Here is a 24,659-nt window from a genome sequence, read left to right as displayed (position 1 = left end):
GCCGTTTTACAAGATAGATAAAATAACGACAATATCTAATGGAACGATACTCGCATGCAGATATTTAATATTTGTATACATAGCGACACCTAGCAGCAGAGCGTTTGTGGAAAATACGTATAGTAAACGGTGACAATGGCGTCTTCGTTTATAAGATTTATTGGAGTATTAATTATCCTGCAAAAAAACACCATATCAGGTATTATATGTTTTAATTAAGTTCTCAATGTTTTCATTAAATTTATATGTTCATATTTAAAATTTAAACACGACATTTAAATTTAAGTTAAAACGTTCCACGATTAACAATTTTAGTTAACATATCAGGAACATGCACGGAACAATCTTTTGATTACGGAATTCAAAATGTTTTGTTGGAGTTTAATTTCGGATGGGCTATTTCTGAAACAAAACACGTACTCTGTTTGTACGGATCCAACAAAATAGCTGAGTGCTATGATGTATTTAGATTTACATGTGCTCTTGATCCAGAAATGACGGGTGTGTACAAAATATCTACGAATGCAGATTTAACTGATGTGAATGTTACCATAATCGCATTCAATAGCACAACGGCGGGTAACTACAGTTGTTCCAAAAACACTGGTACAACGACAATCACCAAATGTGTAAACAACTCAGGTACTTCTGCTTGTTTCTTGTGTAATAAATCGTATTATAAAAAATAATTTATTTTGTTTATAAGAATTCAATGATGAAAGCGCTTGAATGTAAGATTATGTTACATACATACGTATATTTCACAGATAGCGAGTCAAAATAACATCAAATAAGAACTATATCTTGTTTTTACATATTCATTCACAACCTTGTTTTTCAAAGGATCATTCACATTTCTAAACAGTCAAAAAAGGAAACATGTGTATGAAACCAAATGTATTCTATAATTAACTCCTTGTGTTTAAGTTTCAACAACTTCTTCACCTACAACAAGTAGGACAACTCCTAAACCTGGAGGTATTGTTTTATGATTATTTTGTTGTTGTTTTATTCGTGGTTGTTTATACTAACATAAATATACAATTATAGTTGTTTTCAAAATAATGCAGAATATTGCACACAAATGACACTGAAACAGACCAGGCTGGTTAAGGGTACGAAATTGGCGACCTGAATACGCTATATTTTTAATATGAAATGTGTTCTTATTATAAAATATCCGCTTGTAAATATATTGTATATAATCATGCAATACCAATTAGGTTTTTCTGTTGGTCTATTGATGTCGTCTACTTGATCGTTAAAACAGCAGCTATTAACGAATCACGTAGCAATACACCTATCAATTGTATTGGTTTTATCAGAACAGATTGTGTCGACTTCTACGTTCAAAAACAGTACGCGTGTTACCCTTCTCCTCCGATTGCAATCGACAATGCTATGCATTTACCTATACGTTGTGACTTAAAACTGTCATGTGACATTGTCAAAATAATATGGTTCAATTATTTTGCTTGCTTACTGCATTTAAATGACATGGCGCATAAACGCTAACAAACGTTCACCTGCATTCAATACCACAAACACATACTGGGACGCACGCACGTAAACACGCGAACACCAACAAGAACGCACGACCCATCTCGCATATATATGGAATTCAAATGATCAATTCATCGAGCAGTCAATAAATCAAGCGTTTGACGATCAATAAGAAGTAAAGGCAATGATTTTTAAAGCAAATTTAACTAAATATCTGGCAGCAGGGCAACTCTACACAATTGTCAACGAAATTGCTACAAAGTTACCTGCTTTCTTCAAGAACGTCTAAAAACGTATCCGTTCAACACACGATATTATTTGTAATCTTTTAAACACTTCTCAGTATGGTTATTTTTTTCTGTATGTACATACAGTTGACAGCTTTGTCGGTGTATCATTTATTAAATAATTAAAATTAAATTATCAATATAAAGTAGTGAAACTCAAGCTGCTCGAGCAGTATTGTATTCTCCTTATAAACATTTAGTTGGTCCTTTATTTAAGGCAAGTGATCAATTTCCAGAACAGTACAAAACAGCACAATACGAAAAAATATAAACACAGAAGAATAAAGCTGGGGTCACCGCCTTGGAACGGTCAACATAAAGTATTGGGGGTCTATACCGATTTAAATGCGCTCAACCTCACACTTGTCTCAGCAATATTCATGATATATATAAGTGTAAATAAAATGTAACCTCATGGCATTGCGACTTAAATTAAACAATAATAAAAGGAATTAAAACGCAGTCAATTTAAATACCATTTAATTACTCATTGGTAGGAAGGATACCAGAGCAACATAGTTACATCTTAATGGTGAGCGTTTATATATCGTGCAAAACAGGAATAAGCAGCAATATTGGGTGTAAACGATCCATATAACATAGCTTAGCTGTTTCATGTGCTTAACATACATTAAACAGGAAACGCCCGTCAGAGAGAAAATAATAATAAATTGTAACGATATTAACCCGGTGACCTATGCATGAAGCAGAAAACAGTAAACAAATTGTACAAATTAACCCAATAACAATTGAAGGTAAATCATTGATGTTGTAATTTGCTATGTATGTTTATGATATATATCGCGAAAGGCGTGTCTATGCCGTGATTTTTTTGTGTTGTCTCTCGTCATAACCGAAACAGAATTTACGACAGCTAAAGTGCTCAATTTCAACTCCCGTCTGTTCAGTATGGTGACTACCAACTGAACGATCATGTATCGCAATGGCAGGAATCCGTTGAGAAGTAAGTCAAACAAACTTCGACTGATCAAAGTTAGCAGGATATTTCTTAACGATTTCCATAGCTTTCTCACCATTCTACGTGCTGTTTGACTGTCGTTAACGGACTGAAACAAGCATACATATTAAGCCAACACCGCCGAGTTTTTTTTTATACTAAAACTTATGTTTTTGTTTGCTCAGTCGAGGCGACATATTTCGAAAAAAAATAGTGGCCAGTATCATTTGACGTCAACAATTAGCTTGAGGGTTCATAATTATCTGCAGTTGTTTGGACAGAGTACAATGTAATGGTTGAAGGCTTCATATGAAACGATTAAGCCGAATTTGATTTATTTCATGTTCTTCACAAAGCAAAAAGTAAGAATATATAACATTCAAGCGATGGCGGATTTAACAACGCAACAAATGCCCTTTGCTTCTTATTTCTGTAGTAAAGGTAATGTTTAAAATGTAGTTATGCTGCGGGTTTTTTAACATATTTTAGGTTGAAATAAAAGTGTGTTTTATAGTATATTTCTTTATATATCTTAAGAAAAAAAGTTCGATTCAAAGCACGTGTTATATTTCTAACATCCCATTGCTTTTGAACGACTTAAAACAATTCATTTTGAAACGTAAAAGCCAAACACGCTAGTATTATTTTTTGATATTGTATTAAGATGTGACAGGTAGCACTGGGTTGTTTCATATGATGTGTTTTGATCCCGAATCAATTCAATGATCACATTCATATGCTTGAAAGAAACTAGCCAAACAACCGGATTGATAACAGTGCTACAACTGATACGAAAATAACCCGACAAAATCGAATTCATCTGATAATTCGGATCCACTTCCAACACATTCCTAACTTTGTCGGATCCGACTTTCTTTTGTTTTTATCTAAGCTGTCTGTTACTGTTTTCATCTTTGTTCATAGGTGTAGCAAACCGTTTGCTTCATTTGATGACTGGTTTTGTCTTCATCGAAATAATACGCAATTTGGTCAAACTAATATCATCATTAAGAGTTAGAATGGTTAAATGGGACTACACTCGATTAAACATAAGTTATTTAATTATATATTCACGAAGTCAAATGGTTGGTACTATTTTCGGAAGGCAGTGACTAAAATCTATCAAAACTACAATAAAGAGTTGTTTAATGAATTTGTAAACATTAGCAGGCCTTTGAATATCATTATTTCTAGTCAGTCTCTGTTTAAGTGTTTTTTATGATCAGTGACAAACTTATATAAAGCTAAAATCGTTTTATAACTGCACGTCGGTTTGTTTGTGAGCTTAAGAAATATTTGTCCTAGTCAATGTCAATGTCAGTATACTTTAATTTAAGAAAACATGACATTTCAAAACAGAAAAAAAGTCATCTCGAAATGTAAATTAGTGTATAAACTTATAAATAGACTGTATTAACTCTTTTAGAAATACAGTTGCGGTCAACAAAGTAGTATAGTGGGTTTTAGTTGTTTTACATACTCTGTTAAGTTAAAATGTCGAATACGTAAATTGGATTAGAAAAGATACGACAACAATAGATTCGTTCCAGCCTTGTTAAACATAACCGTTAAATCCGAAATTTAATGTGTTTTAATTTTGCCCGTTATCTTATATTTGTTTAAATTTGGCACATACCTTCCCTAATATAAAAACCTGTGTGAAGAAGGAATTTCGGCACTTAAGTTATGGCATGTGTTGCCCTCATAACAGAAGTATGTTGTGTAGCATTAGTATATTGTCATAAGGGCATTGTATTTACTTTACAGTTTAGCTGTCCCTATATCTAATACTACAGCATTTGTTCGTGTACTGTGCAGAAGACAGACATTGTATCTATGTACACTTAATCACATGTATGAGCATTTTATACTTTCGCAATTGATATCAAATCTTTCATCAACATTTATTATATATTAAATTGTATTAGAATAAATCGATGAATTATTGTTAGGTGAGTAAAATCACTACAAATTAAAATCACAAAATTACCAAATCTAAGCATATGACTTTCTTTGAAAATAAGTGCAATGTTAATAATATTTGAATTTTCAGTAAATTATTTCCTGTTCGTTGTTGCTTATATGCATTTATGTCATATAACTATTCTTAAGACAGGTCGAAACATGTATTTCATCGAGGACCAACAATATCAGATGAATGTTTATATTATGTTCATCAATTCCCTAAAACGGTCCGATGCACGCTCTATTTGGCTACACAAGGTTGCAGGTCGTGTTTTACCACGCAAGTCATCATAGTAACGCGTAATAATAATTGGATTGTCTAATTATGATGGCAGAACAATAGTTCGTTATGTGTGTTGTTATCCGTGCTCAATATATGTGTTGCACATGCGCTTCGAGCTGATAGTCAGGTGGCTTAAATGATCGACTAGACTGATTGGCTAATTACAAATCGACGTCATTTATTTTCCATTATAATGTCGAAAGAAAAAGATGATATGAAAAACAAAATGTTTAAAAGTAAAAAAAAATATTTCCGCAAAGAAAACTACGTATGCATGAGTATCTGATCCTTATGGATGCATGTTTAAAATAAAAACGCCAAGTTCAATTTGATATATTGAGCTTTTTTAAGTGTCCGGTTTGACGTGCGTTGAGTGAACAGCTTTTGTATTATTTCATCATACAAGGGGCAGATTGCAAATTAGCACGTATTTATTCTGTCAGTGAGTCCTTTTGTAGATATTTATTAAATTTGATCCACGTTACGCGACTAGCGTTTTCTGACACATTTGATTAAACAACTTCTAGTCGACTTATGTCTTCGAATAAATCAATTTGAAGTGTAACTCTGATTGTAACACATCATTTAGAAACAAATTTAATATGTTAAGTTGATAACAATTTAATATTGGCGTTACTAGATATTGCTTGGAGTCAACAAATAATAATTCAACATTCTAGCAGTACACCTTAAATGTTCAAGCATAATAACCAAAGCAATTTAATAAGTTTATATATATATAAACAACGTGCACTAGTTTTTGTAAACAATTACAATTGTCTTAATGTAATTTATCGCCGCGAAAATCTGTCATCCAAAATTTGTTGGATGACAATTAATCAGGGCAACCCACTCGGTGTAATAAGAAAGTTGATAATTTACTTCCTGTCATTAACTATCTTTATTTACTCATGTATTAATTGATAATAAGAGCCGCAGTTGATGTTATCTGGAAATCTCTAAATGTACTTATTTTGAATGACGGTAAAGAAACAAATATTATTATGTATATGATATGTTTATAATATTGCATATTTGTAGACAATGTTACGTTTGTATTGCACAAGTTATACAAATTAAGCATATGATATTTCAAGCACTAATTACTACTTGTGCCTAAGATTAATTAATGTTTTTTTATTAATTATGTGCTTAGTTGAAGGTATAATTAAAACACAAATCGTTTGCATTGACCGGTCAAGGAGTTTTGGCCGGTTTTAATCAGTGTGTTTATGGTGTTATGTTTAATAAGACTTGCGGCTGATAGTGATAGTTTGTCTCTCGAACATGTTTTTATATTGATCATTCCTGTCGTCGTATATCTGATACAATATATGAAACAGGTTGGACCGTTATATGCATCTTTGAGATGGTCTCCGGATTAACCGGGTTGGTGATTGGAATAACGGATGTCGTCATAATGATGATACTATTTAAGAGTGGTATGCACAACACAATTTTAATAACTGAAAGAATGGTAATAAAGTTATCGGCTTTATCTATTGAGCGCCCTAACGGTTTTATAGGTAGGGACTATATGTTTAGCCTCCTTACGTATGGGTCTGTCTGTTCGTCCGTCCATGCATTCTGCCTCAAAAATTGTTCCTGCGATATCTCTATAAGTACTGACAATATATCTTGGTGGAACTTATTATAGTTATAAACGGCAATTAGGGGTTTATGCGCTTTATGAAAACTGGATTACGTGCAATACTGTCAAAGTCTTCTTTTAATGAAAGCACATTTCAATATGAAAACGTATAGTGTTGTAATATTCATACAATTGTAACTCAATGTAAATATTCTATCCACTTCTGTCCTTATACTTGCTTTGGCGCTTACTTTTAAACTTGGCTGTGTGTTTAACCTTATAGAAATAGTAATGTATACATGCAGACGTAACTGCCAATACGTTTTCATAAATAACTATTCAGACAATAACTGCGCCGACTCATTATACGACAATTTGTCTAAATAACACACAATACAAAGTATTGTTTCAAATTTACGCACACAAGATACATTTAATAGAAATGACTTAAAATAGCAAATTTGGTAAGTGATCAAAGTTCTAAACTTCCTGATTTAGTCATGTCAATGCATTTTTTGTTCTTTTGAAAAGCGCTTCAATACGCCTTTTGGCTGTAAATTTATAACTCGTTGGGTCTTGTTAAGACCATGCTACGAGGGCAATATTTCTCAATCATTATTAAACCTGGGGTTTTCGTGTTAACAAACAATATTTCAAAACTTAAAAGATTATCCTGTTGTGCATGACTTTCACCTAGTGGTAAAAACATGTTCATCAGATTTATGCGATGGTTGTACACAAAATGAAGAATGCGTTCTTAAATATTCCTAACGAAAAGAAAAAACACACAAAAATATATCCATAAAGTGCATGATAATCTAAATGTATTACAATTACTTTGTCGAATAAAATCAATAAAATCGAAATAGCGAAAATGTCAGTCGTTTTTTATAAATGCTTTCCAATAATAGGTGGTTTATTCGGAATATATGTTTATGTAAAAAAATAAAATACAACAATAATAGTTTCCGGCATAGGAGGAGTATCGGCTATAAAAGATTGGAAACATGATGGAACCGCATTCATTCATTCAGGCGCCTCACCATATCTGACGTTACTTATACAAATGTCGCTATTGATTATTATAAGACATAATCCAAATTACTTCTCTATGTAGTGTACATGTGATTGAGTAGCTGAAGTTATAAACCTAGCAGGGCTTATTAAGTGTAACTTCACCTCGTTTATGTGTTTTGAATTAAAAAGTAATTTATGTGTTCTTAAAAAAAAATCAAGTATGTGTTATATATGTATTAAACGGACATAAACATACTACTTAATATATGATTAATGCGGTATTAGTGTAATGTTCTTTCCATTCTTTGATTAAACAGCTTGTGTCTGCAAAAAGGGATGTCCCCAACTGACGTTTGTTATCGGCCTCATTTTAGCTATGTTTGCGGTTTGCATGGCTGCACTTCATGATGGCATATATATATATATCCGAACAAGGTACTGACTTGATCCTTTAATATAAATATTTTATAACAACTCTGCAAACTATTTGTTACTAAGCAAAGCAAAGTATTTTGTTATATCAGTGATGTGTAAATTAATCTAAAATGCCATCAAATTCTAATAGATTGAGAACACTGGATATTCATATGATCCACGGTCATTTGATTATAGACAAACATTTGCATAGACATTATTCACGTAGCAGTCAAGGGCGTTCAATAAAGTTTCTTCTATATAATGTGCCTTCAGAGTTATTAAGGATTTAAAAAAAGTTTAGTTGTTCAGCTAGATATGCGTGATATTGTATTTAGATTGCAACATTTTGGTCACCCAAATATCTTCTGGTAACTTTAACATATTTCGTGACCGCACAAATCCAGTCATTTTTAAGTGGTCTTAAGTTTTAAATACTTCAAGACAGTTAATACATTGCTTTTAATTACTGTTTCACAATTCACAGTGATTTTGTAAATCTGAATATGAATATTAAATGCATAATGGATTGGAGAAAGTCTGAATTTTGAGAAAAGGGCAATGTGTGACTCATCTGACGTATGATTGATCAATAAACAAAATTTGTATCGCATTCTAACTATGTAACATCACAATGTTCGGTCACGTTTTAAGTAACATTAATATATCGTTGGTGGTGCACAACATATATAAATTAACGTAATTCTGTATTCTTTATTTTAGCCATTTTTGGTGATGTGTCGCATACTTTTCCTTCGCTGATATGTCAAAGCAAAAAATTCAATATGCAATATTCTTTATTGGGCAAAGGATTTAGTTTTACTTTGAGGTATGTCAAAAACATGCTGAGATAGATTCAGTGTTTGTATAGTATTGTACTTGTTTTAAGTAAATGATCAACTTTCATTTCAAAAGAGGTTAATTCATTTGCCCTTCGGATAATTCTTCATTATTCGTTAATCGTCGGCAAAGCCTTACAACTGTCGGAGGCATCAACATAGAACTTTCAGATACATACTTTAAGGGAAATAGCAATGCACAAGAGCAAAACATCTTGATTTCATATTTTTTTAAATGACGGCCGTTTATACATATACAACCAAATTTTAACGAGGTACGCTCCGAACAAAATGTCATATGACGAAGTAGGGAAATCACTCTAAAACTATGGAAATAAGTGCTTTATCTATATTTTGAGTTTGCATGTAATGAATATCTGCATCTGCCCCCAAAGACATGTATTATATTACGCACCAGGCGTATTTTTTATTGAAATATAATGCCATGCACAAGATATATACAAAATTCAATCATCATAGTTAATTCTCTATATTATTTTGTTCGAGTTAAACATTGTCAGGAATATAATATATGTCTCAATTATTATTGATCGTTGAGACTATTATCTTAATCTATTGAAATATAGCTTTGCGATGAAAAGCAACGCAAACGCGCCATGCATGTTTTCCATATTTAAGAGTTTTATTCCTTTGTAAACCTTTTTTGGGGTAATATATCGAAAACTTTGCTAATTATACAAATCAAACCGCACACGTAAAAAGATTTTATAAAGGTGTGCCGTTTGATAATTAATGTAGTGCATATTTGTCTGGATCATATCTCATTACCATAAGATGTGTCAACTGGAAACTGATATCGCAGTCAATTATGTTCATCGTGGATAATTTGTGAACGGTTCGAACACTTTATATGATAAATATAATCATCTGCAATACATTTTAACCAAGCTCATATAAACAAATCGTATCATATCGTATTGCATCTTAACAATGCGCGATAAGTATGATCGATTTGAATTGGAGATCGCAGTCGATATTAAGCAAGAAAAAACGTTATTGTGTGCGTTCAATAACAAATAAAACAAACACAGTAATTTTATATCGGTCAGGTTGAGGTGTAGATCAAATTGTGAATATAATCGATTAACATTTGAAATATGTCTTAAATACAATCGTATTGTAACGAAGAACATGCTTAAAGTAGGATAACGTATCTTCTTGTTCTGAAACGTATTTATTTACGGAATGCGATCGTGATGACCATGTCGTATTGAGCCACAGTCGTCTCATTCGCAAAGCTTTGATTTTTATATCGGACACATGCATTATCACACTGAATCATTTCTTTGGTACATACATGTTATTAAAGCCACTCACCTTGAAATGAAATACATGTTAATCATACCTATAGATGCAATTTGAAAGTTTGCAAAATTGTCATTACATCTATAGCCTAGTTAGCAAGTAATTTATATTTTTAAAAATGTTAAAACCAAAAGTAGGATTTCTCTCCGTATACGTCCCTTTTGACCAACGCAATTATTTTTAAGTTTTAAAGCGCAAAGTAAACGGATTTCTACCTTGTAACCATCATATATATTTTAATTGGCGTAGATAAAATTAAATCTATAGCATAGTTAGCAGGTAATTTTATTTTTTTTTATAATTTTAAAACCGAAAGTAGGATGTATATACCTATCCGTCCATTTCGACAAACGCAATTATTTTTAATCAGTTTAATGCGCAAAAAGACGGATTTCTACCTTGTAACCATCATATATAGTCTACCTTGCATAGATAAAATTAAATCTATAGCCTAGTTAGCAAGTTATTTATTATTTTTCAAATGGTACCGCTTTTAAACCCGAAAGTAGGATTTTTAGACGTATACGTCCATTTCGACAAACTCGATTATTTTTAAGTTTTAAAGCGCAGAAAAGACGGATTTCTACCTTGTAGCCACCAGATATATTCTAAGTGGCATAAATAAAATAAGTTTGGTATTTATGCTTAAATTTACTATGCCAAATTAGGTATATGGCTTTAACCTTCATGAGTAGAGATAAGAACGCAATTAAATGATCCAATATTGGGTTGGGATAAGGTCTCGTATTTTTTTAAGTTTGGTTAGAGTATGTTTATAATGTATGGCATTTATTTGCAGCATAATATTACCTTATACTTCGTTTGTGTGATATATTTTTCGATAACATAACACTGGATCGCGTTTTTATTTGCTTTGTTAGAAGCGTGCATAATGCTTAAATATCTTTATTACAAATGCGCTTCTTAAAAATATAAAGTAGAATACATATCGGCATTTTATTTTTAGTTATAGCCCTAACATACATGTAAATTTAAAAATTACACCAGATATGCAAAGTTTTTGTTTTGGAAAAAAGTGAAATCGAAAGTGGGGTATTCGGCAGCCATATTGGTTAAGTGGGGTATTCGGCAGCCATATTGGTTAAATATACAAATTAGTTAAAACGTTGCGTTAAACGAACAAAAAACATGGAGATGCGATAACAAAATGGTTGCACATATTTTTGTACTACGCAGATAATTACTTGAAAATCAGCACATATGCTTTATTTAATAACTACCGAATAGAAACTAAGTAAAGCATCACTTGCGTAAACAGAACAGAAACTTAATTGTAGGGCATTTGCTTCTTTATTTATGGACATGAAACATTTGCAAAACTTTAGTTTTTAAATAAAATACAATAGTGTATATATGCCTGTAAAACAAATAATCTTTTTAGCGATTATTGTTTTATGACGTTATGATATTGTCATCTGCATATGCAAATCCAATTTTTTTCCTATTCAGTGTCGGGACGTATTATAAATGTGCAAATCGGAACATTAGCTGACGGTTAAGACATTTTTTTGCATCATCTAATTATAACTTTTAAACTTCTAATGGGATATACACTTGACTAGACTTTTCAAACTCAGATATGTTCAATCTCGATTATCTTTTTTATGAAATGCGATTTTGATTCATTTTATGTTATCATTTGACTACATTTTAGGTAAGCTCGCGATAAAATCATTAATAGGTGAAGATTGGACGCTTTCACGTGGGGTATTTATGGTTTCGTCTTATTGAACGTGGAAATGGTTCAGATGCCGAAACATTATAGATATGTGCAATCAAATTGTTTCCGTACGTACTAAATGGTTGAATCGGCGTCAGTTGTAATTCCCAATAGCTGCTTAATAACGACATGACACACATTTTTTCAAATTTTAGATTGAGATCAAAATAAATATAAAGGCTAATAAAAAAAACTTACGTGATGCATATAGTCGCACCAAAAGCAACACATTATAAAAACGATTGGTTATATATTTGTATACATGCGAGTGTGTAATCATTACGTGGAATTTAACGTTTATGCTAACCAATAGAGTTGTCAAATAAGTTTATCATCTAAAGCTGAAGTATTTACGGCGTATTGGGAATAGGTGGTTACTCCCACGTAAGCAACTATATATTGTATATATCGGGATTGTCATATGAACTGAGCATACATAAGGTGCCATGTCTAATGTTTGAACATATAGCACAATGCAGTCGAAAGTTTCAATGCGATACACGTGTGATGTGCAAACTATGCAGGTATTTATCAACTATTTTTTTATGTAAAAATGTTAACACTAAGCGTGTATAACTTGTGTTTAAATTTCAACACGACGCGTTGGTTGACATTGTAGCTATCATTTAAATCATATACATATATATGTATATTCGATAATTTTCTTGTAAACACAAGTGCTTATATCGACGCTGATGATAACAATTGCCTTTAATTAAGTTTTTCGTAGTATTTCTGACGTTTCTTTTAAAAGACGTGGTTCATTGAATACTGATCGATGGGATTATAATGCCTTGGATTGGACTGAATTGGCAAATGTGTTGATTATTCATCAGCACCATTTAACTACACTGGATCATTCGTTTTATATCAAGAGCATGAAATGGGAAATTCTTTTACAGCTCTGAATATTGTATTATTTAAATATTAAGAGTTTACTCGAACCATATCAACATCCTTAAGTTGTAGTTGTGCTTGTTGGATTTATATCCGCAAAGATGCGTAGAGCTTATTAATTAAAAAAATAATCCAACAATTGATGATCATTTCTATTACTGGAGTGTATGATAATGTTGTGTGTCGAAGTTAGGGATACACAAATATTTTTTCAAAAGCAATCACAAATGGTCATCTCAAGTTTTGTAAACGACTATTAAAAATAAATGTTATTAAATTGAACAAAGTTCTCAGTCATTAGACGTCAAGGTAAGTAAACACAGAAAAAGCTTGAATCCACTAACCGAGAAGATGTTGATGTTGATTGATTGACTATATTTTTGTGTATTTATCTATTTTTTCATGTTATTTGAATTTTTATAATTATATATATATATCAAGGGTTTATTGAGTGTACAGCTTGGGGATGATACTAAGCAGCAGTCGGGCCCTATAATGACATCGATAACGCACTACGCCGCCAGCCTCAAGGCTACTTTAGCTCAACCATCAACATGGTTGCCGTCAAAGGGAACAACCATAGGAACATGGAAAGTAAGAACACTCCACGCGTGCGGCATAAAATAACAATTGAGCTGAAGAGTTACCACTGGTAAATATTCGGACTAGACTAGGTCAGGTGGCTGGATTTTTGATGCACATCAACCGACGAAGGGAACACGATTTGGCTTTGCGGTGAGGATTCTATACATCACCACGGGGTTGCTTTCATCGATGGGAATGAAGTTGCCTTCAGCGTAATCATTTCCACCAAGTCCCCAGCTGACTAATGTTCATCCATGTATCAGCGAGACATCACAGCATCACCATCATCCAGGTCTTCGCACCAACAGTTGACCACACAGACGAGAGCATGGTCCAATTATATTAAACATTAGATAACAGCGCATCATAGTAAAGGTCCCAAAGAAAGACGTCATCATTGTTCAAGTTTACTTGAACGCCGAGGTTGGACTAGACGCATTTCAAGACTGGTCAAGAACAGTACGTATATTTTGCCTGAGAGAGACTAACAACATAGGTTGAGCCATCTTGATTTTGCTAGAAGCCAGCCACTCATCCCGGTCAACATGCTGCACCTACACAACCAGCGACACTGTGCTGCAAATGGGCATGTACACAAATAGATCGATTTTATACTGGCGCCGAAACGGTTCAAGTCCAGAATCAACAAGGCAATACAATAACATACCCTGGTAGTGAGCATGACTCAGTTCACCCCACCATCAAGTTGAAGTGAAAAAGCAAGCCATCACCAAGAACCATCGCATCCGATTTGACATAATAGCACACACTGAACAGGAGGGTGATACATAGGTTTAAAGAGGCCTAGAAGGAGTGGATTGAGGAGCAATGTAGCAAGATTGACACACAGATGATCACAGGCAGTAGTAAAAAAGTATACAGCATCTTCACGATCTACAAACAGACCCACCAGCTCAATGCAAGTGTTATAGCAGACGCTGACGGGAATCTTCTGACCGAGAGTGTCGCAGCCCTAAACAAATGTAAAGATTACTGCAGCAACCTCTACATCTACCCGCATCAATTAGACCCCAGTCTCTTTCAGAGCGATCATAGACCAGAAGCGGACAACAAAGTCCTTCAGTACTTAAGGCAGATGTGGGCGATTCAGTTAGTAGTCTCACGACAGGAAAATCACCGGGAAATGACAACGTTCCTACCATGGTGATCAAGCTTGGATGAGAGGCAACGACTGCAGCAATGACGACACTATGCCAAAATATATGGAAGAAGAAGAAGTGACCAAAAAGATTAGACATTGTCTCTGGCAATCCCAAACCTCAAGCTATGTGAAATCACTGCACCATCAGTCTCATCAGTCGTCCCAGCAAATTCATGCAACAAATTATCCTCTATCGATTTAAAGGTTAGACCGAGAACTGCTGCACAGTAGACAAGATGCAGAGTTATCATTGAGAAAAACCTGAATCACCAAACTGACCTCTTCTTCAAATGTATCGCCAATATGAAAACTTTCGACTGCTTGTTACATGATGGCCTGTTGTATGCTCGTTGAGGATTCAACATTACAAAATGGCTTGTGCAAGTCATCAACGAACTCTACGTTAGCGCCAGCGGCGCAGTACTTCTAAATATACAACAGGGGGACCTTTTCAGGACATCAGTGGACTTTCGTCAGGAATGTGTGCTCTTTCCCGTCCTTTTTAATATTTTCCTTCAAAAGACAACCCTACTTTCATCGGTAGAAGACCAATCCCTAACTTGAGATTCGCCGATGACATTGACCGCATAGGTGTCACCAGCAGTGGCTTTAAAAATCTCACCAACATACTATATGAAAAAGCAGGAGAAATAAGGATTGTTGTCAGCACGGAGAAGTCGAAAATCATGGTCAACAGCGTGACCCAAACCGTTGCAGACACCACCATGAACGGCGCGAAACTGTACGAAATTCGAACGTAGGATACAGGCCTTTCAACACAAGTTTCTTTGAAGACTGTTCTGCATCTCCGACATGGAGCACATTACCAACGAGAACTTCCGGACCATGAATGCAACACTTGTTGGCCCACAAGATCCCCCACTGGCGATCGTCAAAAGACGAACACTTGTTCGTTTTAGACACGTTACCACGCATGACTCTATTTCCAAGATTTTGATTCAGGGCACGAAAGAGGTAGGGTGCCGTTGCGGCCTTAAGAAGAAAAGCTGAATGGACAAAGTGAAAGAGTGGACATTTCGACCCATCGATGAATTACACTTACAATTAGTGTACTTATACAAAATGCTCGTTTTAATTATTTGTGTCGCAATATAGTTCATGTGCATTTCCGGCTACGATACCTGAACTGTTACGAGCAAACGCGAACCTGGCTTCGGTCAGCTTCGGAAGAACGACACAATTCTCATGAATTCGACGTTCTTCCGACACCTCCCGAAGCCAGTCTCTTGTTCGCTAGTAATTGCTCGGATTCGCTGCGGGAAACTAACATGGTATATGTTGTCTCAAAAAGTAAGAATAGGCATGTTGTATCTCGATAAATCTATGTTATCATACCATTTCTTGCGTTGACATTGTTGCTATTGCTATAAGGAATATAGTGGTGCGCCTATTTACCATATAATGTACTTTGTTTCTTTAATACAATTTTGTAACGCATGTGTTTTTGGAATGATCAATATTTTTTAAGATGATTAAATATCTGACAATGCATTGCTGAGTATTCAACCATAATTATTACAGGTACCGACCAGAGTCCACTTCTGCAGTTGGACAATCCAAGTGTCCTTGAAAACAACTCGGTAACCCTTACATGCATTTTACCCAGTAAACCCACGCAAGTGTCATGGTGGCGTAACGGTAGTTCATCTGGAATGTGGACATAGATGGATGGCGACACCTGCCAATCCTCGCCAACGTCACTAAGCGGGTTCAGCTTCTCTTGCATAAATAACACAGTCTACACGTTGACTGTAATCCACGTACACAGGAGTCAAGATGGAGAGCCGTGGAACTGTGCGGTCAATTATATTGGAAGCACTATGACGCCAAGCAATAACATAACACTCAGTGTTCTTGGTATGGTTCATATTTCTTGTATTTGATAACACACACACACACACACACATATATATATATATATATATATATATATATATATATATATATATATATATATATATATATATATATATATAATAAATAAGCTAAATATTAAAAATGTTATACACAAAATCGACATTTTATAGAACTCTTAATAATAAACCACACTGATTTAATATTAACAGTTAGTGGTTAATGAAGAGAATCCTTTTGACCGAGCGTCTGATATGCAATGTGAAATCTTGACTTCGGGTTCTAATGTATGCTATATTATTTGGATATATATGTTGTATGGAACGGTACCTAGCACAAAGACACGTTTTGTATATATCATTTTTATTCTTAAAATATGTAATATTACATATAGCGCTGTTACGTAATAGTTCATGTTTGTAATAGTATGTGTCGAATAAATATTAAGAGTAATATCAACATGATTTGAATGTTTGAAAATATCATTTTACGTGATAGAAAATTTGTTTCCAAAGTAAATACATACGATGCGTAGCAAACTCAGCGCAAGTTCAAACGAAAATAGGTATTGCACTAAGCACGCAATATGTTGTGTTATGTACTTCATTTTGAATTCAGACATGCAAACCTGATGTTGTTTCAGTTTATATCAAGACCCTAACAATTCACCCGCAAAACGATATAATGTATCTGATTTTAAATCAACCACACAATATAACCTGTACCAGCGACTTTGGAAAACCCAGTCCTTCGATATTCTGGTTTAAACATCTGACTACAGGCGGTACAACTTATGACATAGATATAACAGGATTTTCGTCAGCAACACCTTTGAATCACATTACCGTCAGCACGTTGAATTTCTTCCCTTCTAAATCTGATCACAACATGCGACTTTCGTGCAAGGGAAACAACGGAGGATTAACGATCAGCTCAGAAGCAACACTGATTAACGTCCTATGTAAGCTACTGAGTACAGTTTGTGCAATTGCTTCAACATGATACCACATAGCATTTTAGTTTTTCGTTTCATGACATGTTCATAAATTCATTGGATTGGTGAAATGATGCCATCGAAAATTAATAATAAATGCAGTAGCACGTGTTTAATATGAACCAATTTATGTACAACTGTTATTTAACACAAGTTACAATGAAGAGCATGTTCTAAGTGAACATGTGTAAATTAGTATGAAAATACATTCTTAAACGGCGAAATACTAATGCAATAATTTGAAAAACATCAAAAAATGGCTCCTATTACATGACATATGTTTCAGTTACACGAACTGTCAAGCCGTGGTACCATAGATACTGGTATGAATATTGTATTTTATATATTATATGCAAACACTGGTTTTGATTTATATTTTAGACGGACCAAATACACCGGAAATTTTGTTCAAAGGAACGAACGTGTCCGGCACGTTAAACATATCTTCTGGTCAGTCTCTAACACTCAGTTGTAAGAGTATTAGCAACCCACCTCCGACCTATTTATGGCGCTATCCAGGTGGTTCTGCAACGGGTGCAATTTTAACAATACCAAGTATTCAACTTAACCATGATGGAATATTCACGTGCACAGCGCAAAACACCATCCTATCGTCCACGGGTAGAATCATTTCCGAGCATAACACATCAGCGGTTAACGTTTTTGTTCTTGGTAAACATTTTTAATGTTTGTATTTTTAATAATCCCGTTTTTATAAAAAGAATAGTTTGTGTTTTAAGCAAGCCTTTGATATCATATCAAAACATGTACACCTATTATTAAAACACGCATTCTGAAAACAATGCTTTATTACAAAGAAAATGCTAAGATGAAGATCCCTACACACTAACATTACCTAACTTATTGTAATTACAGATCCGATAACGAACGTTTCGGTTGTCGGTAAAAACGTGGGCGTCGTTTTGATGAAAGAGCAGGAAACCAAATATTTTAAGTGTGAGACCTCTACCGGAAAGCCAGTGGCAACTGTTCAGTGGTATAAGGATAATAATACACCGGACAAAATAACAGATGATATACCGTTTTTTCCGTCGAGCTTCAATACCACGATAAGTGTGGATTCATCCGTAAGGAGCGTCTTAAAGTACAAAGCAGTCCGCCAAGACCATCGCATGAGCATATATTGCACAGCGACCAATGTTGGAGTTGTTTTGACATCAGAGGCAAAAATAACGTTGAGCATATCATGTAAGTAGCATATGAACTTAACTTAAAATACTATAAACTTTGTGCGCAAGCATAAACGCACATGGTCAGTTATTTTTGGAAAAAGACATTGCGTCGAATTCAGTACAAGATTCCGTGCAAGTTTTTTGTTTGTTTTTGCCCTTAACATCTTTAAAACCGATCATCAAAATAGTGTTTAAATAAAAGTTATTCCTCTGTAAGATGTTGTCTTTCGCTATACATAGATCACGCTCTTAATGGCTTTCTCTCTTTACAACTGTGTTGTATAAAGCGCCTCCTGAAACTCCGGTTTCGCTAGAAGTTCCCAAGATTGACGTGGACTATGCAACTGTGTGCTGGCGTTACACAGACAATATTAAGCCAGACTTCATCTTGGAATCAAAAAGCTGGATTTATGCGTGGAAGCAACATCAAAAGTCAGAAATGATCGATAAGGCTGACTCAAAAATAATATGCACCGACCTCCGTATGCTTGAGCCATCTACCCAATACAACGTTCGAGTATTTGCCACAAACGATTTTGGAAACAGTACATATTCTAATATCGAATCATTTACGACACAGATGCTTTCGACAACCGGTGAGCAATCAATAATAAAAATTAAATAAGTGATTCTTTGGAATGAGTGCATCAATTAAAACGACTACTCGTATATAATACTTAAAACTGACATTTAGCCAACGGTATTGAGGATTTGTTTTCAGCTCGTGTTCCGTCTACACCAGAAGAGCCTTCTTCAAACGATTCAACCGACGAACTAGACGGTGGTATTTTGACGGCCTTAGCAGTGGTACTGTGTATGCTGCATGGGATGTACATGTAATCGACAACCATAACAGACTGCGTACAAGAGTGAGAGTGTGGAATATTACTGTTAATTCTATGAATGCACGTGTGAACTATTGTAAGAAAAACAATGGCCAACTTGAAAATTTCAAACGCCTTTTAAATGGTTGAATATATTACGAACACCAATTCCATGTATAATAAATAATTTATGACTGCAGAGTATTCCTAACAAAATATACCTTGGTAAATCAGTAAGCAAAGCGTATAGGATTGACCGTGGGTTCCGAACAAGGACTTAATAATTTCCTTTAGAGGAAGTGGTGTCGCGTGAAAGAAGATACCATGAAACGATATGTTGGTGACATTTAAGATCATAAATAGTGGTATATATGTATATAAATTTTACATGTGATTACATGTGTTTATCGCAGATCCATATACTGTAAGAATTTTAATGTTAAGTATAAAGTCAAAAACACTTACTATAACACGTTTAAAATCTGTTCGACAGAATAACGAAACTGTTGTTCTATATTGTATTTATTTATTAAAGTACAGTTATCATACATATTATTTCGAGACCAATCATAAAATGTTCCGTTATTTCATTATAATTACACTACTAACATATATTGGTGATTATCACGAGGACCTTAAAAAATAAATGCCATACTTTGTGGATGATCAATTTAGAGTACATCGTGTGCTCCACGCAAGACTATCGTAACTCACTTTTAATTTTTCTAACAGGAGAGGCAAAAAAACGTTGTATTGTTCTTTATACCTTTGTTAAAGACATAAGTTCCTAAATATAGTACAAATTAACAATCTTGTACATATGGAATAGTAAAATACAAATTAACTTTCATAATTTTATATTTTTTGAACTTTTTTTGAGTTACGATACTTTTGCAGGAATAAGGCGACATTTTTGGGTTGGTTTTCCACGACAAAGTATCTTTACTGGAGTTACAATATTTTTGCATTGGAATACCATCAACATGGAAGGAATTTATTGACACAAATATCGTATGTTTTGTTGTTCCAGTTTTCAAGTGCAAGAAATTTAAAAGATTTGTCTGCTTTAATTTTGGGAACTTTAATAATAATTTATAATGGCCAGACGTAAAGTAAGTTCATTAAACGTAAAACTTAAACTTGTAATATTTTGACACTTTTATTGTTTTAAACATTGTTTTAACTTAACAATATTGTAACAAAACAATACATAATAAAAATATTTTATAATTGTATCAGTTATTAAATATTCAGCTCTCTCTAAGTTGGTATTGTACTAAAATGCTTGTTATATAAGTATTGTTTTTTGCATAGCTATTTTTAAAATATAATAATCTTTACATATTTACAGAAATCTAAATTAAAAAATTGAGTGTTTTCTTGAAATATGTATTTATTTAAACTAGAATCCAGGATCATTATACAATATTGTCAAGGCTATTATCACAATTATTTGATGGTTTAAATGAAAATGCTTTGATGATGCCTATCTATTATCCGCTTTATTTTAGAATAATATGGAAAAAATATCCTATCGAAATCCTTTTAAGAAGAAATGTATTCCCATGCGACGAATAATAATTATTATAGTAATACTTTATAAATAAAGATGTCCCCTTCACGCAAAGGGGTCGACGTGTCAGTCATATTCATTCCCACTCTAGAGTATTATTTTCGTCTTAAGGTAGCGCACCCGTAATGGGCACCTATCCAAATATTGTCTAATATATTATTTTGTTGGTCAGCATCATTTCACTGAACTACATGCACATTTTTAGGTAGTCTGTCCATGCTTTAAAAAAAATATATTGATTTTTTTCAAAATCACCCCACACTCGGCTTTTGTCAAGTTTATACGCACCCCTGGGGTATATGAAAGTTCCATAATTAATCCAGATTTCCAAATATAGGCATGCAGTTGATATGTACAGATGCAGTAAAGGTGTTAAAAGTTTAAACAAGATGAAAAAAGGTTTATTTTACAGACATTTATTTTTTATAACTTGTTATCTATGGAAGAGCGCCATGAAATGTAAGTCGTTTCAGGCAAGTAGAAATTGGTTTGGTTAAAAACAAAGTGTCATAAAATTCAAAATAGTATCATTTTAGTAATTTTTTTAACTTAGTTTTTATAGATACACTATATACAGCAAAAATACAAAGAAATAGACAGATTTACCGTTTACTTTTTGAAATAGAAATAAAAATGCAACTTGCATGGTTCGTATTTTCAGCAATTAATCACCCGATTTAGCCCTAACGTTGCTTTAATTTTAAAAATTGAAGAATGTGCATACAAATTGCAACATATTTAACAATAAACATAGCTTATATGCCATATTAAATCAAATTACGTTAGAAAAGAAATCAAACGCGTCGCAAAAAAGTGTACTTCGTCGGCAGGATTCGAACCTGCGCGGGAATATCCCAAAATATTTCTAGTCTATCGCCTTAACTACTAGGCTACGGCACCTAATATTAGGCTCTTCTACCTTCGAAGAAATCGCGGGAAATCATTAGCGGTGCGCTACCTTAATGAATAATCATATTTTAATAGATAGATAAATAGCTCCGGGGTCTCAACATTTCTTTTCGATTAAAATTACAAAAGAAGTATGATCAGTTTTTATACATTTATTGTAGTTTTAAAGGTATTTTGTTAATTGGACAAGTATACCTTTAATAATTGTAAGTGCTTATAATCAAATGATATTTACTCGGCAATACACTATTCAATTCTATTAGAGTGGTATCACAAAGTGACGGTACAAGACGCTATTTCAAAATAAACATCAATACGTATGTATGTTCTTAATAAAAACCATATTAGGCTGGATCAGAACAAAAATAAATATACTCTCGTAGTATTTATTCAGTGTCGCTAACACAAAGAATACAACTCGTTCATAATGGCGTCATTGTGTAGATTCCTTCAATTGTGTATCCAAACCACGTCCCTGTGTAACTCCAAAAGTGAAGATAAAGACAATAATACGATTTACAAGCAATTTAAACATGCTTTGATAGTTTGCATTACCTAGTTTCTAGGTTACAGGTTGAATTGTGTTTATGTGTACCTTTGTTATGTATATCGGTAGGGTAGTAAAATTATGTTTATGTCAAAATCCTGGTATGCAACGACAAACGCTTAAAAGCAACTATCTACATCTAAAATGTTATGTTTAGCACTGTACATTTAGACATTGATTAAAAAGGCACATGGCGTAAAGAGTTTATATTTCATTCCCGTATATACACCTTTTTGTTATATTTCGAACATGTAATAACGTAATCTAACGTTACAATTGCGTCGGTTTGTAAACATCTCCCTTTAAACTATAAATATATATTATGATGTAGACTTACATCATCTGTTGCATACGCTTGATATACAAACAAAAATTTTGCGCACATTGTATTCAATTGTTTCGAAGAAATAATGTTCTGTACATGTGTAAATTTACAATATTTTCTGCAAGCATGCATACAAACAAAACACACATATATGTTTGCAACGGTTAATTTTAAACCATGTACATCTCCATTATTAATTGAACTAGGCAAAGCACACTATCAAAACAAATAACGTTTACAGCTAAAACAGTACATATTGGATGTACGTATAAACAAACGTGCAATGTTTGATGTGTTAGATTTGCGCAGTTTACAGGGTTTTCAAAGGATGTCCTCATCGTAATTGTAGACCATATATATTTGCAAATGCCGACATAAATTCAGTCATGCAAAATGTTTAATACAGCTGATATATTTAAACAAGTGTTCGAGCATTGTTTGTGTTAAATATCAAATGCAATTTAAATTTTCTTCCGCTTTAAGCATGCTATAAATCAGTGTTTATGCGTTCGGAGCTGTGCAAATATCATGTTGATAGTTTAGTTGCTGTTTGATGTAGTTTGTGTTCAAGGGAAGGCTATCAAAAATATTATAAGATTTATATTCCTGTTCACAAAGTATTAAGGGCTTAGTCAACACAACTCTTAATTATGTCAGACATGAGGAGATCAATACATAAAAATATATAAAATCTATAAGACATTTAAAATGTCAACATGGGTTTCTCGAGATCTTTAGCTAAAATATGAACATACAGGAAACATATGATATATAATACAGTGAAACACTTTTAATTGCGCAGCATATAAAACATAATCTTGTTTTATAAACTTCTAAACAAACAGTTAAACGCCGATACCGACACGTTTTCTAATATTTGCGGCAGAACCTAGGAAAGCGTCTATGTGTGGGATGAACAAATTGGCAGAACCTTAGGGGATTTCCCACATTGTAATTGGTATACTTGTTTTTGACAGTAGAAGGAACATTATTTTCAAGTCTTATATCGCTGATGCTCTTGTGCAACTTATACAAAATTAGTCTAGTGTTTTATTTATCAATTCTTTATCTTATTTAAAACGCACTGTGCAAATGTGTGACTTGAAGAAAATGGCTAGGCTGTTGGTAAACCTTATCATAACTGTAATACGATGTCAACATTAGTTGTTTCCAAAAACGTGTGATCTAAATTAAGTTTTGTATAATAACGCCATGGCATATATATAATAAAAACAGGTGCAACTATTTTACTTTGCTTTTAAGGCTATATGTGTCTGGCAGGTACTGTACTGCATTACCATGTGCCCACCTTGGTTCTTGTATCATATTTCTAATTTAGCTTCACGGCCTTTTGTATAAGCTAAGGTCAATTCATCTTCACGAGTTAATTCGATAACGAATTACGTAATTGTATGTTTATTATGAAATTAGTTTGGACACGACAGGCGCCGCATTTCGAGTGCGGATAAGGTATACAGTTATAAATAGATTGTGTATTGTGTTGATTATATGATTTCTACACACACCATCTTATGTTTTGTTCATTTTGCTTCGAAGAAATGGGTGCTTAAACTCCAAATACATGTACTAAGTTCGTGTTTTTTTTTAACAACAAACAAAACACTATTAAATCCTGACGCCATAATAATGCTATTCAAATTGTTCAGTAATCTCAAAAGCTGCATTGTAATACAAACGTTATGTATATGCCATTTAAATTCACATTAAATAATGAATGTTGACAGACCTTATCCGTATATTACTTCAATTCCATCATTTATATATGATAGTATAGTAATAAGAAGGCTTTTGGATATCCGAAGGAGGAACACTTCAACTGCACCAGTCTAC

At 33.5% G+C, this 24,659-nt stretch overlaps 2 protein-coding genes across 3 annotated transcripts; both read left to right on the top strand.

The window, feature by feature from the left end:
• On the top strand, window positions 1-16,259 carry LOC127834868 (uncharacterized). 2 transcript variants are annotated; one of them, XM_052360985.1, is made up of 4 exons: window positions 4-199; window positions 493-642; window positions 928-978; window positions 16,111-16,259. In XM_052360985.1, exons 1-4 carry the CDS (start codon window positions 136-138, stop codon window positions 16,251-16,253), a joined length of 408 nt encoding a protein of 135 aa, XP_052216945.1. In that variant the 5' UTR covers window positions 4-135; the 3' UTR covers window positions 16,254-16,259. The 2 variants fall into 2 exon arrangements, with proteins under 2 accessions (XP_052216946.1, XP_052216945.1); XM_052360986.1 differs by lacking the exon at window positions 928-978 and having other exon boundaries at window positions 1-199; window positions 16,111-16,253.
• Window positions 16,244-22,677, top strand: LOC127834863 (carcinoembryonic antigen-related cell adhesion molecule 5-like). The gene is made up of 6 exons (XM_052360980.1): window positions 16,244-16,446; window positions 17,087-17,404; window positions 17,819-18,109; window positions 18,314-18,646; window positions 18,918-19,226; window positions 19,352-22,677. Exons 1-6 carry the CDS (start codon window positions 16,254-16,256, stop codon window positions 19,468-19,470), a joined length of 1,563 nt encoding a protein of 520 aa, XP_052216940.1. The 5' UTR covers window positions 16,244-16,253; the 3' UTR covers window positions 19,471-22,677.
• Window positions 22,678-24,659: the final 1,982 nt, after the last annotated feature.

The sequence above is a fragment of the Dreissena polymorpha genome, chromosome 6, assembly GCF_020536995.1.
Source record: "Dreissena polymorpha isolate Duluth1 chromosome 6, UMN_Dpol_1.0, whole genome shotgun sequence".
NCBI classification, from domain to species: domain Eukaryota; kingdom Metazoa; phylum Mollusca; class Bivalvia; order Myida; family Dreissenidae; genus Dreissena; species Dreissena polymorpha.
The sequence above is the reverse complement of the archived record's forward strand: the minus strand, read 5'-3'. Positions and strand labels throughout refer to the sequence as shown.